The 16604-nt window shown below is 38.2% G+C and overlaps 1 protein-coding gene and 1 pseudogene across 20 annotated transcripts in view; both read right to left on the minus strand.

The window, feature by feature from the left end:
* Window positions 1-16604, minus strand: part of MYO3B (myosin IIIB) — a 442575-nt gene that overhangs the window by 138881 nt on the left and 287090 nt on the right. For all 20 annotated transcript variants that reach the window (XR_014079013.1, XR_014079014.1, XM_081577876.1 and 17 more), the window contains 2 exons: window positions 8316-8376; window positions 7285-7348 (listed from right to left, as the gene is read on the minus strand). Coding sequence is in view for 18 of the 20 variants with exons in the window: in XM_081577876.1 (XP_081434002.1) it covers window positions 7285-7348; window positions 8316-8376 (125 nt within the window). In the remaining 2 variants the exon portion in view is untranslated. The remainder of the gene's footprint in view (window positions 1-7284; window positions 7349-8315; window positions 8377-16604) is intronic.
* LOC145543935 (U6 spliceosomal RNA) lies at window positions 6890-6974 on the minus strand (annotated as a pseudogene).

Consider the following 16604-nt stretch of genomic DNA (forward strand, 5'->3'; position numbering starts at 1 on the left):
TGAGGAAAGTCTTTTAAAGGAAAGGTGTGTGATTAACATAAATGGCACTAGGTTAAAAATCAAATTTGGGATTAAGAGAACTATAATCCCTCCCGTTTTTACTTCCGTTTATCTGCCCTCATGCCTTCAGTTCTTTTGCAAAAAGCCAGGACACAAACTTTATGGCAATGACATATGTATTAGAGATACATGCAAATATTCAGATCTGGTAGAGTTTGGAGCAATTTTGCCTTATGGGAGGCTGGCAGAGGTAGTAGAGTTTATAAAAGAGAAAAATCTTTTAAAGGCAGTAATTCCTAATAATTTTATAAATTGAGACACTTTTAAAAGTCTGGGACACTCCTCTCATCCTCCTCTACAGCAAAGTGACAAGTAACTGTAACTTTGTTCTGGACAACTTCCTGACAATTCAATGAGACCACTTGAGATAAATATGGACACTCAGTATGTTACCAAACTTGCTTTGGAAAATGACAGCTGCAAAGACCAAGCTGTTATAATTGCATTTGTCTCTTAAGTGTCTTATTTCACTGCCTGGCCTGTGTTTGGTATACAGTAAGTGCTCAATAAGTGTTTGTTAAGTGAAAGAATAGAAAGGGATCTATATAAAGTTTACTTTTTCTGATTCAATATAATATCATAGAGATAGGGGATGTGGTTCTCAAAGGGTAGCATTGTGTAACCTGGGAATGTGATAAAAATGCAAATCCCTCCTCTCCTGTACCCCACACAAAATTGGAAACTATGGAATGGACCAGTAATCTGCATTTGAACTATCACTCTGGGTGATACTAACACTTACTGAAGTCTGAGAATCACCAGTTTAGAAAGGATCCTTTAAGAAAGAGATTACCTCCCACACTAAAGGTTAAGAATTCCACACCAATAGTACCTTCACTATTGCACTGAGAAAAGTCCTGAGACTGAGGCTTCATGATGAGAGTTTATGGTGAATTCTGTGGCACCCAAGAAGAAAAGATGGATCAGCCTTATGGGAGTCAAAAAGAGCAGGGATTCGAGGCTTGAGAGATTATTAGTGGTCTCCAAGTCTTGTATGTGGTTTTCTGTCATGGCACTGGGTGTGGGACAGGGAGGCCCAGTAGCCTTGCCTCCATAGGGTCTGGCTTCCATGTGCTTTCCCAACAGGGATTATGTTGCTTTTGAGTCTCTGTTGTAGGAACATGCTCTCCCTGTCAAATGGGTGACATCTGAGCCCTTTACGATCACAGTGGTTGTGGTTTGGCAAGCTGCTTGCATCCCCTTCCAAACACAGGCAGCAGTGTGAGCTGATTCTGTAGCATAAATCTAAGGCTCAGTTTTGCCTGATACAATGATCTAGTTAAAAAATTAGTTTTCACCAGTTAAGTTCAACTTCCAATAATATTATAGGGTGACCAACTTGTCCTAGTTTGCCTGGGACAATTCCAAAAAATCCACATCTTGGAAAACCTTCAGTCCCAAGAAAATTGAGACGTTTGGTCACCCTAATGATTTGGGGTTCCAAGGATAAAAACACAAAGTTTGCTTTCTGATAGTTGAACTTCTGCCAAGACCAATAAAATTTAGTAATGAGCAGTGAGAAAGGCAAAGGAAAATAACAGAGTAGATGGCATTAGAGAAGCAGTGGGTGAAAGAAAATGTGTATGATTTGCTCAGCAAATCTGAAGACGATATAGAACCAGATCATTGAATTCTAAAGCCTCTTTGGTGGGGACTCTACCACACCCTGACACTGCAAGTTGCCAGAAGCAGCCCCCTTGGGAGGCTACAACAATACTACCTCCTCCCTGGCTCCCTAAAAATGTACTAGACTCCATTTTAAAAAGCCATATAGCTAAAGTTACTCTTAGCAAATGCAATGACTTTTTTTACCTTCCAAAAGAAATATGAATAATTTATACTACTTGTAGACAAGAAAATAACCAAGGGCAGGACTACCTAATGTCAGTGAGGTATCACAGGAAACCCAGGGGCTGCCAATGAATGCCCTTAAATAAGCAGGTCACAAACTTAAACTTGTATACTTTAAGAAAATACAGGTAAAACACCTAGCATGTGCCCAAAGTCAGTACTTACTACATTTGTGGCAGTTCCCTTTCTTTCTTTCATTGGGATTTCCCCACATTCCCCACTCAGATTCCCTTTGTTAAAATGTAGAAAAAACAATTAAAATTTGGTTTTTATACCACAACAAGGAAAAAAAGAGAGAAGGCAAAAGGAAGGTATGTTATAAAAAATGAGCACATTAGCAATAGCAGGAAATAACAGCTTTGTGTTGAGAGAGAGAAGAAAGTTAAAATAAGCAGGTACATTAACTAGAAATCATAACAGTTGAGGATCATTTCATTTAAGGGTAGATGGCTCAGTGGTAAAGAATCTACCCGCCAATGCAGGAGACACAGGAGACTAAGATTCTATCTCTAGGTCAGGAAGATCCCCCGGGGAAGGAAACAGCAACCCACTCCAGTATGCTTGCCTGAAAAATTCCATGGACAGAGGAGCCTGGTGGGCTACAGTCCATAGGGTCGCAAAGAGTTGGACACGACTGAGTGACTGAGCACACGAGGTGGTCCCATTTCACAGTGATCTCCAAGAATCTCTGCATTAGCGCCACTGTGAACAACTGTTGCTAATCATCATGTCTCAAGACATTGTGAATACGGAGAACTGTGTCCAATGCACTCAGTATGAAAGCGGAGTCATGGTATTAGAAAGTTTCAGCTGTCTGGAATATGTAACTTAATAGAATATCTCATTCACTGATGATGCCTATCATCTATCCTCAAACCAGTCGTTCCCATTTCACTGAGTTTATACCCTTGCTACTCAAAATGTAGACCTTGGGTCAACACCATGGCACCTCCTAGAAGCTCTTTAACACTGCAGAATCTCAGGAGCCACCCAGACCTGCTGAATCAGAACATTCTTTTTAACCAGATTCTCAGGGTTTGGTAGGACGTGTATCACCTGGCTCCTTACCTTCTATGATTCTCTTTCTTGCTCTCTCAGCTCCAGTCACCCAGGTTTCCTTCTACTACTCATGTATTCCACACTCTCTCCTCAGGGCATTTGCCTCAGCTGTTCCCTCTGCCTATAACGCTTTTCTCCTAGACATCCACGTGGCTAATGAGCTTACCACCTTCAAGCCTTCTCTGTGCAGTGTTCTCTGACCACCCTGTTTAAAAGTAAACCATTCTCCATCCTCGTCCTCCACGCTTTGGCCACCCCCAATCTCCCTTGCTGTATTTTCTCCTTTATAACACTTCACCTTTCTAACATCCCACACAACTGATTTAGGATTATGCTTATTGTTTATTGTCCCTTTGCTAGAATGTAGCATCATGAAGCAAGGACTTTTTGACTGTGTTGTTCGTTCCTTGATGCATCACACATGACCAGAACAGTGCCCATGAAGTGTGGTCTGCAGGCTGACTCTTGCCTCTGGTCTCAACTAGATCACTGAAGAAATTTAGAGTAGTTTAAGCTAGAGTAAGAAATTTAGAAAAGTATAAATCAATTTGATACTGACACAACACCTAAATGTGTGATTATTTACCTAGCAATTCATTTCAGTGTATTTTACAAAAATATCAGATTGTGCAACTTGGAAATTAAAACATCCAGTTCCAATTTGGTCTTTTTTTTTTTCCCAATTTGGTCTTCTTAAAAATAGTTTGAGAAGCACTGGCCCGGGAAAGTTCATGGCACTTAGTAAGTGTTAATAATTGTTTGCTGAAGAAATAAAGAGAAGAACAAATGCCTGAAGAATAAACTTTTACATAGTTAAGGACTGCTGCAGTCCATGGTGTTGCAAAGAGCCAGATGCAACTGAGCAACTGAACTGAGTAAAGGCAAATCAGGTTTGTATATATGCCTGTCAGCCCAATTAAATAACTTCTGCTTGGATTAGTGGCAAAGTGATTCAGGTTGTGTACTTCCTCGATATACTGTGCTTTCCTGTCCCATGTGAAAAATATAAGGCTCAAATGATCAATGGAGGAAATTTCTGAGACTCCCTGACTAACTGACTGAAGATAGCATTTGTCCAAGCCCCACATTTGGACATTTTTTTGCCTGGCTGTTCTGAGCAAAGCTGGCCTGATTAAGTAACTTTAGATTTATTCCCTGCTTTCCCCTACCCTCACCTCCCTCAGATCTCTTTATAAAACAATGAAGTTAGTACTCACTGAAAGTTAGAAGGCAAGCTTGTCGGATGTTAGTGTTTTCTTAAAACTGAAAAGGTCATAATATTCTCAGGCTTCTATAGAATCATGGTTTGCAATAATGGATCATTTAAGGCAATGAATTAAACACAAAGGTATAACCGGCTAAAATGTCTCTTACAGAGTAAATACACTCATTTCTGCAGTTTATCATTGTGAACACATAAATAAAACTGGAAATCTTTTGTTCTTCAGCCATCTTTGTTGGCTTCTAAGGTCAAGAGGAATCTGATTTATAAAATGCTTTTTCGTGTCCAAACCTTCCTTCCCTCTCCCCATGTTCAGAACAACAACAACAAAATGAAATGGCTTGGATCTTTTAAACTTGTTCCACTGGTATGCTATACCTATTTGGGGGTGTTAAGAGACCATGGACAGAGGAGTCTGGCGGGGCACTGTCCATGGGGTCACAAAGAGTCAGACATGACTGAGCGACTAAGCACGGCACAAGAGACCTTTATTTTGTTCCAGGATTTTTAGAAGTACAGTTTAAAACATCTCTGACTCATTTACTTGAGTTTCATTTCATTCTTGCTTCCACTATATCCTGTCACAGTTGTGAATGCTTAAGAATTCAATTTGGGGACCTAGGCTAGTTTACAAGGACAGAATTCAGAAATGAAAAGACATGGTTCTAGAGAGTTTAAAATCTAGTGGATGCATGAAAATAACTGTAATACAAGGAAGGATGTGATAAGTACTAAAGGAAAGTCAAAGCGCTCAGAGGGAGCCATGGTGGACTCTGAAGAATGGAAGGGACTTTGAGAATGAACAGTGAGGCAGAGGCAACAGCATGAACAAAATCACAGAGTAGAGAAAGAACACAGTGGCATGCATGGAGGATAGAGAGTAGTCTGGTATTCCAAAGCACAAAATGAGGGAGAGAGATCAGTGAAGACAGAGCTAGAAAGGAAGACAGGAAGAGCTAGAACAGAGACAGCCTTGTACGTTGTGCCAAGAAGCTTAAAGTTGATGCTAGAACAACAGGGAGCCACTGGAGATTATGGTAGAAGAGAAAGTTATGATCAGGGAATGCTTTAGAAGAGCTCCTCAGATATCCATGCATGAGGCAAGTTGAGAGAGGAAAAGAAGCAGGAAGACCACTTAGGATACAGTTTACAAGAGTTTAAGAAGTCATGGTGATGGTGGCAAACCCAGCAGAGAAACCTCTAGATGGGAAGGAAGGAGCAATTGTGACAGGAAGTACACATGAACATTTGCAGCAACTTATTAATAAGTTTGACTTTTCCAGACACACTTATCTAAAGACAGGGAAAGATGATTATAATCCAACATGTCTCTTCAGTAGTTAATTCAAAATGCAATATATTTGTACTCCTCTTAAATGATACCACCAAAACTTGATTCCTCAAAATAAGAACTTTATTTCTCAACCCATTTTTCATACTTAACTTTGCATTTGTATAATGTCAATAGCATAAGTACCATTGCAACATCTGACATAACAGTGTACCGTTATGATGAGCCAGACACCATGCTGTGCCCTTTACTTCTACTAGCTTATTTAATCCTCAATACAATCTTTTGACTATGAATTACCATTTCCCTCATCTTACACGTGTAAGTACTGAGGTAAGGAATTGTTACATAAAACTATGTAACAGGAAAGCAGAGATTTGCATCCAGGCAGATCTGACTCCAAAGGCAGAATCTGTGCCTTTGGCTATTCAATCATGCTTTAAAATTTTCTTTTTACATGTATTTTAAAGTTAGAATGCTAGAAGAGAACAAAGACCAGATGGAACAAATGGAAAACAAATAGCAAGATGACTGATATAAACCAAAATATGTCAACAGTCACATTAGATGTAAATGGTCTAAACATACAAATTAAAAGGTAGAGATTATGTGTTTGGATAGTGAAAAATGCCAACCAAATTCTTGCATAACAGATTCTATTCCACCACACGATCTTTTTCCTCAGTTTTCATTTTTGCACCACTCTTACCCTTACCTCATTGTGGCCTTATTCCTGAATATTATCTGGCTGTGAGGAAATTAGTCCATTGGACAGATTTATTATTTTCTGCATGTTCATTTAAAAGGTTCTGCTATAATACACTAATCCTCTCTCATCTCTCTTGAAGAGTTTAAGTTTCATATGGACTAAAGGTCCTAACACATATATTACACATTTTCCACTTCATATTTTACCATTTTGTCACTGAAAAATAGACTAAGAAGAAACTTTGAGAAATCTAAGAAACTACTACATATTGCAGAAAAATAAATGAGGTCAACAGTAAATGTACAGTAGTTTCTTAGTACTTCAAGTTGAAAAGATTTCTTCCTTGGGAATGAGCAAAAATGTGTTTAGTATTTTCTGGTTCATAAATATTTCTTATGATCTTGCTTCTAGTTTATCTTCCAGAAGTATTGATTATAGCCACTCATAACACCCCAAAATGACTTTTACCATATTCTGTAGCAAGAATTTAGAAAGGGGGCAAAAAATACCATTTTCCATGAGTGTAGCAAGATGTTTGTATTCTTGCTAAAAGAATAGCCATGTTGCCAAAAGGGAAGAACTAGTCTCTAAATCCATATTCTTTACCAAGCCCTAGATTTTGACTCTGAACTATTTGCTTCACAGACAGCTGGTCAGTTGTCTATCTTCCCTTTAAGAAAATAAAGTTTTTTTTTAAAAAAATATGGGATGCTTTGCAAATTTGCATGCCATCCTTGCGCAGGGGCCATGCTAATCTATGTATGTGCTGTTGAAGTGAGCACAAGAAAGTTTTAAAGGAGTTTCTTAATTTAGGCTTCTTACAAGTAAAGGGAAAAGTATGGTCTTGGATATTCATTTTTTTCCTTCAGAAAAAGTAAACTTAAGTGGCACAGGTAGGTAGTAAACTGCTACTTTTAATGAAAGTTTTGTTTCCAGTCTTTAAGGCTTTCCATATCTGAATATTCTGCTAACATTAGCCCATACTAGTATCAGAGTACTACCTTCTACACAGTCCTGTCTAAACAACTCATTAAAAAGTACACAAGCATGCAAATAGTAGAAATAGCTTGCAATTCAAAATGTTCTTCTTACCAGATTTTGCAGGGGCTCCCCTCGAGGGCCTTAGTCCTGGGCAATCTGGAGCAGCATGGCATATCTGAGAAGACAGAGAATCAGTCCCAGAAACTGAGTGCTTCAGAAAGACCCAGTAAAATAATTATTATTTTTATCCTCTGATGAGGCAGCCTTAAGAACTTGGCTTCCATTTAACTAAGGGACCCTGAACTTCAATCATACTAGGGAAAAGTTTAAGTATATTGGGGTCATGTGGTGAGTTGCTCATGCCTTACAGTAGAATTGAGTGGAGGTCCTCTCCTTGGGGCAATTAGCTGCAAAGTCTCAACACCTTTGCCTCATCCATTTATTTCTTCCTCTGAACAAGCCAACCTAGCCCCCTCATAAATTAATTATAGTCCATATAAAAAACAGCTTGTGCTGATTTTCTCCTATACTTAATTTTTATCCCTGAGAAAGAAAAAAGAAAACCTATAGGAAGGTATTAATCTACTTAACATTTCTAAGTACATCATCCAAAGGATTTTGTTTTTTTAATCTTACATATGCTCAGCAGAGTTACTGGCAAAAACTGTACATTTTCTTCATTTCATCCTTTCAACATCAAATAGTAGGCAGCAAAAATTGGATCAGACTTCAAAGCCTGCTGTGGGCTCCAAGTCACAGAGAGACGCCTCCATTTCACATATTGAATTCGAGCAGGATATCAAAGTGCTACCAAAGAACCTCGGGTCCTTACTCAAAAAGAGGCTCTAACATCTGTAGAGAGTGGAGTGCACAGACAAACCACCTCGGGGATCAGCTAGCATTTATTCTCAGCAGCAAATTTCCAGGCTTTTGATTCTCTCTTCGCTGTACCTCCCTGCCTCTCTGCTAAACCAAAATTCTTAAGCAAGCTGGGCTTTTGTCTCAAAGCCTTCAAAATATCACTAACAGTTCATGTCTGGATGGCTCGACCAAGCAGCCACAGACAGGTACCATGACCACAGACTTGGACGAGTCTGTAATAAGGATAGACAGTTACTTCAGAGTCAAGGATGTCCAGCTACCTTATTTGAGTGTCCTGCGAAGACATCACACCCTTTGGAAGAACTCTGGGCTCGTGAATGCCTAAAAATAAAAATATAATAATAATTATAATAATAATATTTTTAGAAGGCTTGAAAATTATAATTAAAAAAAAAACTTACAGAGGATTGCTTTCCTCCAAAGATGGATCAGAACAAACTCTCATTAAGCATCTATTGCTTTCCATTCCAATCCTTGGTTAGAAGGACATGGTCAGCTTAAGGAAATGTATCCTATTAGGTGCTGCTCATACACCCACAGTCGGCCTGAGATCCTAAGACCCAAGAAACTGCCCTCTTTAAAGTTGTGTGATCTAATCTACTTTACTACTGGGTGTTCACAAACATTACCAAGTAGCCAACCATGATGCTAAGGCTGAACTTCCAATCCAGCACCTGAATCACATTGTTAAATAATTCAAAATAGATCCTGTAGTCAAATAAGTTTGGGGAATGCTAAGATGTGTGTAGTTTAAGAGGTTTCCTTACTGCAGAATGATCTTTCACAATCACAATATGCATTTAAGGGTTTCTAAAATGGGGTGTGCTGGGGGGGCAGAATTCAGTTCCCTAAACTACTTTGAGCAAGAAATTTAAAAAGTGATAATTAAAATCTATTTAAACACTAATGTTTCATGGAGCAAAGTTTGGAAAAATCAACTTGTATAAAAAATCCAGAAATTGGAACACATGGTATAAAAGTGTGAGGAGGGACTTCCTTGGCAGTCCAGTGGTTGAGACTCTGCACTTCCACTGCAGGGGGCATGGGTTAGATTCCTAATTGGGGAATGAAGATCTCGTATGCTGCACATTACAGCCAAAAAACAGTAGAAATTATTTTTTTTTAATGTTTAAGAGTGTGATGATTATAACTCACTCATTGCTAAAACCGGCTCTTACAATTCCTTCCAGACGGAAGCCAGGAGTGTGGAAAGCACTGATTAGGTGAAGGGAAGTCTGGATATCTAAGTCCTGCTTCAAAATCCATCCTCTCTCTCTGGGTGTCTCTGTCTCTCTTACACATACACACAGGCATGGACATTTACACACATTCGATTGGGTAAATTTCTATGGTATTCTGGGTTCTAGTTTTCTTCATCTATAAAATGAGGGGATTGAAATAAGCTATTCCTAAGGACTCTCCTAGTTCTATATTAAAAATCTTATTGTTTATTTAAGCTGAGCGTTTCATTTTCTGAATTTCTGTGAATAGTTCATTAGTATTACCTTCAAAATACATCTATATATAGATTATAAGCGATGTATGTAAGTATTCAGTCATATCCGACTCTTTGCAACCCTATGGACTGTAGCCTGCCAGGCTTCTCGTCATGGAATTTTTCAGGCAAGAATACAGGAGTAGGTGGCCATTTCCTACTCCAGGTTATAAGCAATATACCCATCTAAAAATATCACATCAATATCTATGGAGAGGCGACTATGCTAAGATATTTATTTGTGTATATACTTGTTTGTCATATGTCTCCCACTATGGAATGTTAGATTCCAAGAAGGTAGGGACACGGTCTGCTTTATTATGTATTCTGTATCAGCACTTAACCCTGTACCTAGTACACTATAAGTGCTCAATAAATATTTCACAAGTTGAATGAATAAAAGGATGACTAGTGGACTTCCAAAATATGGACCATGAAGAATACCCTTTACATTAAAATTAAATTAACTAGCATTTATATAGTTTTCATTTTTAAAAAATGTGTTTATATATCTAATAAGGATTTCACAACCATTTGAGCTAAGTACTTTAATTGCCTGTATTATATAGATGAAGAAACTGTAGAACAGAGAGGGTAAGAGGTCTGTCCAGGGATCATGGCACATACCTAGCAGAGCTAAGACACTGACCCCTGTTAGTCTGACTCCAAATACCCTGCTTTTCCTCTGAAGAATGACACCCCTATGCCCTTGGGCCCATGGAACTCATTCCTGTCAGCTTAGGCAGGTCCCAGGGGCAGTGAGACACCTATAGAGAGGTGGATTCAGGTCTTCCAGGAGTCCTGGTGGGCTCTGGAGAAAACCTAAGGAAGAGAATTTGGCTGTTGAATTACCACGGGGTCTCCAATTTCTGCCTTTCCTGCCTCAACAAAAGAATGAAACCTTTTAACTCCTCTATTTTGCAAGGATTTTCAGGACCCAAAAGTCAGTGCATATACCTTCCAACAATACACTGAGGGTTGGCTCATCAGTTTGACTATCTTGTCATTCAAACTTTTGGGAGGATCTAATGCATCTCAATATAATTTTTACATGCGTTACTTGGTTTTAAAAGGCAAAGGTAGGATGGGTAGTGTCCGAAGGCATACAGATTAGAAAATACTTGATTAAACAAAGTTAAGCAGGTTTCTTTCCTAAGAAGATTTCCAGAATCTTTAACTTAATAATATGCACAATGAAACCTCAAGAGTAGGAGAGAACAGGCAGCATTTCCCAGACATTATCCTGACAATGGAAGCCTCCTTTCACTGGGGCATGTTGAGGCCCTAGTTCTTATAACACATCTTAGAAAACACTAATCTGAGCAGCTCTTATTTGAAACAAATTCCAATTTGCCTTAAAAGAAAAAAAAAGGATATAAGTCACTTTTCTTCAAAAGTCTATAACTGCCTCAACTCTTTTGCAGCAGTTTTATCAGATATCTTGTCATTTGCCTCAGGGACTTGAGCCTGGCAGCAAATGGATAACACTTTGCAAGTTGTCATCACCAAAACACAGTCAATACTTATTGCCTGCATACATGCCACCAGACCATGGTCAAAGCATGGATACACGGTTATCTCATCTAATACTTCCAACAACCATGTAGATTAGTTCTATTTTTATACCCATTTTACAGGTGAGGGAATTAAGGATCAAGAAGCCAATGACTCCCTGGTGGTTCAGCTGGTAAAGAATCCACCTGCAATGCGAGAGACCAGGGCTCAATCCCTGGGTTGGGAAGATTCCCTAGAGAAGGGAAAGGCTACCCACTCCAGCATTCTGGCCTGAAGAATTCCATGGACTGTATAGTCCATGGGGTCACAAAGAGTCGGACACAACTGAGCAATTTTCACTATCAAGCTAATGACTTGTCTAAATGTCATAACTAGTAAACAGTGCAGCATAAAATCTGCCTACATAAAAAGGAGACTCCAAGGGGAAATTACTGGTTCAGATACAAATTATCAATTGCTGATAAAATGTTAGACAAATGGTTGATGGTGAATAGGACGTGCAATATGGTGCCAAAGCACGACCATACAGATTCCTTCTTTAGGTCACAAGGAGGGTAAGGGAACTGCATATTGGATATTTATACCACCTCAATTCAGTGCCAATCTTAGCACCATTAATGCCCACACAACACTGTCTTGTGATGTGAGACAATATGAAATATTCAACATCACCCAGGATACTTATATTTTTTCCTTTAGTTAAAAACTTAACTTTAATCAAAGCTTTTAGATCTAATGTGTTTATCTAAAACACACAGTATAGAGGGGGAAAACTAGGACTGCAAAAGATCAAGCAGGCAAATATAGAAGATGAGTTATTTTATGGGATAACTGGTTCATTCTTTCAACAAATCAGTGTCATGAAAAAGGGGAGTTTTATATATTAATAGAGATTTAGGGGACATAACAACTTGATATAATGTAATGTCCTACATTAGATCCCGACTTGGACAAATAGGTATGAAGGACAATTCTTCAAACAACTAGGAAATTTTGATTGGTATTAGATTAGAAATAACAAATTATTTCTTTTAAAGCATGGTATTATTTTGAACCTGTAGGAGAAATTTTTTGAAATAACATATTGTTCTCAGCCTCTGTTAGGAATCTGACGCTAAATGACAGAAGCAGTCCATTTGGTTATCAAAGGGTGGTGAATAGGAGGTAGTTGTCTCTCTGGAAATGATCCACTGCATATTTCCAGGGCTCCTGTATCCTCTCAGAAGCCATGACTGAAGTCTCAAGCAGATTGCCTCAAGGGCTTGGCCACTCCGCTGCTTTACTGCAGTCAATTCATTGAATTGTGGGTTCTTGGGGAGATGAAAACTCTGTCACCATTGAAAACCCTTCTGCTCAGTCTCTCCCTTGAATAAGCCCCCCAAACAAACTCAAATCTGATTCTCTTTTCTTAAACCAATCCCAGTGCAACCGGATGAGAGGCAGAGTGAAGGCTGGCTCTCGAGCACATGGCTGCTGAGAATGCCACAGCATCTCGTTGTGCACCAAAGATCCATGAGGCCAGCTGGCTTTGTCATGCTGGGCTGGCAGCACTAGGTGAAGTCACCTTGGTCCAAAACTGGGTCTCAGCTTTGCAGCCTTCAGAAACTAGACTGCCAGTTCTTTGAGGGGTAATGTATTTTTGGGAGCTGAGTTGTACTAATCAAACTCAAAAGAGTCATATTTGAAAAGTAGAATGCTATTGTGTGACTTTACATTGAGTACAATAATCTGGACCAAACTTTCCCCTTGACTAGTTCGTTGTTATACTCTGCAGACCAAATTACACATCAGAAGGAAAACAAAGGAAGCAGGGTGCTCTTCGAGGATCTGACCAATCAGGCTGGTCTTATAACTGGTCTTTTTCAACTTTAGGGTTAGAATCAGTCACTTTTTTCTTAGACAGGAATAGAGACATGGTGGCTACCCTTTGACTTGCCGTTTTCTAGATTTCATTTAAATTTCTTTGTGCAGTTTTTGTTAATTTTGATAAAACTTGCAAGATTGTGTCTTATCTTTTATCAATTATAATGTAGAATGGTTTCTAGAACTGAGAAACCCACTAGTTGTTCACTAATGAAACAATTAGTCATTCATTTACAAGCATATTCTATTTTAAAGCAGCTTATTTTGAAATTAAGGTTGAATAACCTTAATTTCTGCAATCTCTGAATAAGATTGCAGTTATTCATTGTGGGTAGATTTTTCTTAGCTTCCTACTGTCTTCAGGTTTGGGAATAGTTCCTGGAAACTCTTGTCTTACTTGGTAGCCCTGGGAGAAAGGCTAATCAGCATAACCAAGCAAATTTGTTCCTGCCTCTTTGATAACTCTGAAAAAAAAAAAACAAAAAACTTTTGTATATGGAGTTTTTAATATGAGCAGGTCAATTTCTTTTTTCTAAGAAGCAGCAATCAATCCACCCTGCCAAAGTTATGCTCAGACTAAGATATTTTAACGCAGTAGGAGATCCATGAATCTTGAGGGAGGCAAGCTTCAGACAAATAAGTCAAACAATTTTCCTTCTGGAAGTTATTACTATGAAAGATAATAGAAAACATAAACACCTTGAGAAATGGTTTCAGTAAGTTCAAGTTCTGAAGATAAATTAAGACATCTAAGGGATGGTATCAGAGAAGAGGACAGTGCCCTTTGTAAAAGATCCCATGCTAACCTGAGTGCTAATAAGGCTTCTATATGAGCTGGCTATAGGCTGAACCCAAATGGCAACTCAAGAATTCTTGTTTAGTTCTTATATGGAAAGTGAACATTCAAAGGGCTGAACATTCAAAGGGCTGAGGATATAAATGTGAAATAATATCCAGATCTGAATCTACCAACACTGTATCAACTATGTATTAACTCTTTCCTGAATTATATCAGCTAGGTGTCATTTCATATTCTTACTGCTTACATTTATTTAAATAGCTTTGAAAGCACAGAAGATTGGAGGATAATGTTTTAAGAACACAAATTATAAAGTTGGAAGGCACCCAAAGTGTATAAGTTAATGCATGTTTATTATAAAAACTGGAAAGTTAAGATTTCTAGAATGCTATGTTGTTTTCTATTCACCACCATCACAATAAATATTTGCCAAGCACATGCTAAATCTCCCCAGGGTTGTATTCATATTTCTGTGCTTTTATCTGCAATGTCGTTTTCTCCCTTGACCACCTGGCCATTGCATCCTTACCCTTTAGCTCTGATGTTGGCTCCTCTGAAGAGTCTTTCCTGCCCCATCCCCACCCCGGCCACCTCTCCCACTTGGGGCAGAGTTGGAGGGCCTTGGTGTATTTCCACAGCCTACTGAGCATAACCTTACTGAAAACTTGGTTCTGTAACTGACTTATCTGGTACTACATCCTGACCAATTAAAAATGTTTGAAAATCATCTATTGAAGGTGAGCTTTATCAAATTTTGATCAAGGAAGAGAAAGCGAAGAGCAAGTACCATAATACTCTTGGCTTTTGAGATACCAGAGCTGTTCCTATTGCTGTGCTCATCAGTCTCATCTTTTCTTCTCTAGTTTTTATTTGATGAAAATGCTCTCAACTCCCAAGTGGTCTGAATATTCACCAATCACTAATCAATGAAAGTGCAGCAATATCTGACTTTCTCCCCAGAGTAAATGACTAAACGAACTGGTGGCAAAATGTTTCCTTTTTTCCCTCTTTCTGATTAAAAATATATATTCACTGTTGTACTGTATAAAATACAGATATTCAAGGAGAAGAAAATAAAGAAATGGAAGAATGTCCACACCCAGATATAATATCTTGCTTCATATATTTTCAGATGCTTTTCTGTGTATATAATATACATTAAAAAAATAATGGCTCATGATATGTTTGCCATTATAACTTACTTTTTGTATTATTAGCATCTTCCCATATATTTATGTGGAATACAACATAACATTTATGTAGTATACACCTATGTCATATTTATGGCTGTACAATACTACATTGGTTGGTATCACAAGTAATGTAAGTAATCTCTTATTTTTGGATACTTGTTTCCAGTTTTATGACATTATAAATGTGCTCAGTTACTCAATCATGTCTGACTCTTTGTGATCTCATGGACTGTAGCCTACCAGGCTCCTCTGTCCATGGGACCTCCCAGGCAAGAATATTGGAGCGGGTTGCCATTTCCTACTCCAGGGAATCTTCCCAATCCAGTTATTAAACCTGCATCTCTTTTGTCTCTGGCATTGGCAGATGGATTCTTTACCACTAGAACCACCTGGTAAATAATGTGTCATTTAGGATATGTGCATATAGTTATGAGTATATGCAATTTAATATCCAAAATCTTTTCCAATTTTTGATTAGGATAAATTTAATTTAAAGCTATTAGCTTAAATGATGAACAAATTTTCTGTCTATTTTAAAGCTTTTGAATTGTATCATAAAATTCTCCTTCAAAAAGTAACAAAAATTAACACTCATAACTATAAAAGTATGAAAGGCCCCACTTGTCATATCATCAACATTGGGTATTATCAGTCTTTTTCATCTTTGCTTACCTCTTAAGTAAAAAAAAAAAAGGTAACTCATTTTTATTTTAATTGACATTTCTTGATTCTGAAGAGGGAAAACATCATTCCTGGGCTTTAATATATGATATGAAGGAAATACAAAAAGCAAATGAGAAATGAAAAGAGGAATCATACAAAATAAGATCACCACTACACTAGGAAAAAAGGAAACAAAAAGGAATGATCACAGCTTTTGTATTATTTTTTTTTTCCATTGGGTTTGCTACTTGGTAACTTTTCTGTTTTGAATGCATGCACTGTATAGTGTCATTACTCAATAAGTTGAATATGCAAATTATGCTTAAGTATATGGATATTTGTTTGCTCTTGGGCACATTCTAAATTTTATAACATGGCTCAAGGAGAAATTTATAAAAAGACTCAAAAAGGCTGACAAATGTTTGTTTCATGATGCCATTGCTCCAAGTTAGCATTACTAGTGTGTACTTATGCTAATTTCCCAAATCCCACTGAGCCCTTTAAATTTGATCATATTTGTCTGCCTCATTGCTTTTCCCCAACCACGAGCCCATACAACCTTAATTTGCCACTTTTGTATTCTCATTTCTTTTATTTTTTTCTCCTTTACTATTTTATTACAGGCAGCTGTCACTGTGTAAAGTCAAATGTAAGAGCAGAAGATTTTCTTCATTCTTCTGAGGATTCTTGTCTTATTGGGGGGAAAAAAAAAAAAAGACACTCAACACAGAGAGTAACCCATAAAGGTGACTTCAGTTCTTTGTCAGCAACCAAGGGAGCCATAAGAAAATCCGACCTCAGGCTTGGGGATAGAGTTAAGATACAGTAGTGGGGAAGAACACATGACCCAAAGGGCTGTAGTGCCATGGGCTGAGGGCCCCAGCACAGCCAGAAGAGCTGACCATTCAATTGCCACATCTATACGAGCAATATAGACGCTACCAGGGTCTCCACTTCACATCTGAAGCTTAGGCTTTTTCAGGAGCCTGCCCTGGAGGCACCTAGATCTGCAGATACAGAC

This window comes from Giraffa tippelskirchi, chromosome 3 (genome assembly GCF_054371585.1).
Source record: "Giraffa tippelskirchi isolate mGirTip1 chromosome 3, T2T-mGirTip1v1.2.pri, whole genome shotgun sequence".
In the NCBI taxonomy this organism is placed as follows: Eukaryota; Metazoa; Chordata; class Mammalia; order Artiodactyla; family Giraffidae; genus Giraffa; species Giraffa tippelskirchi.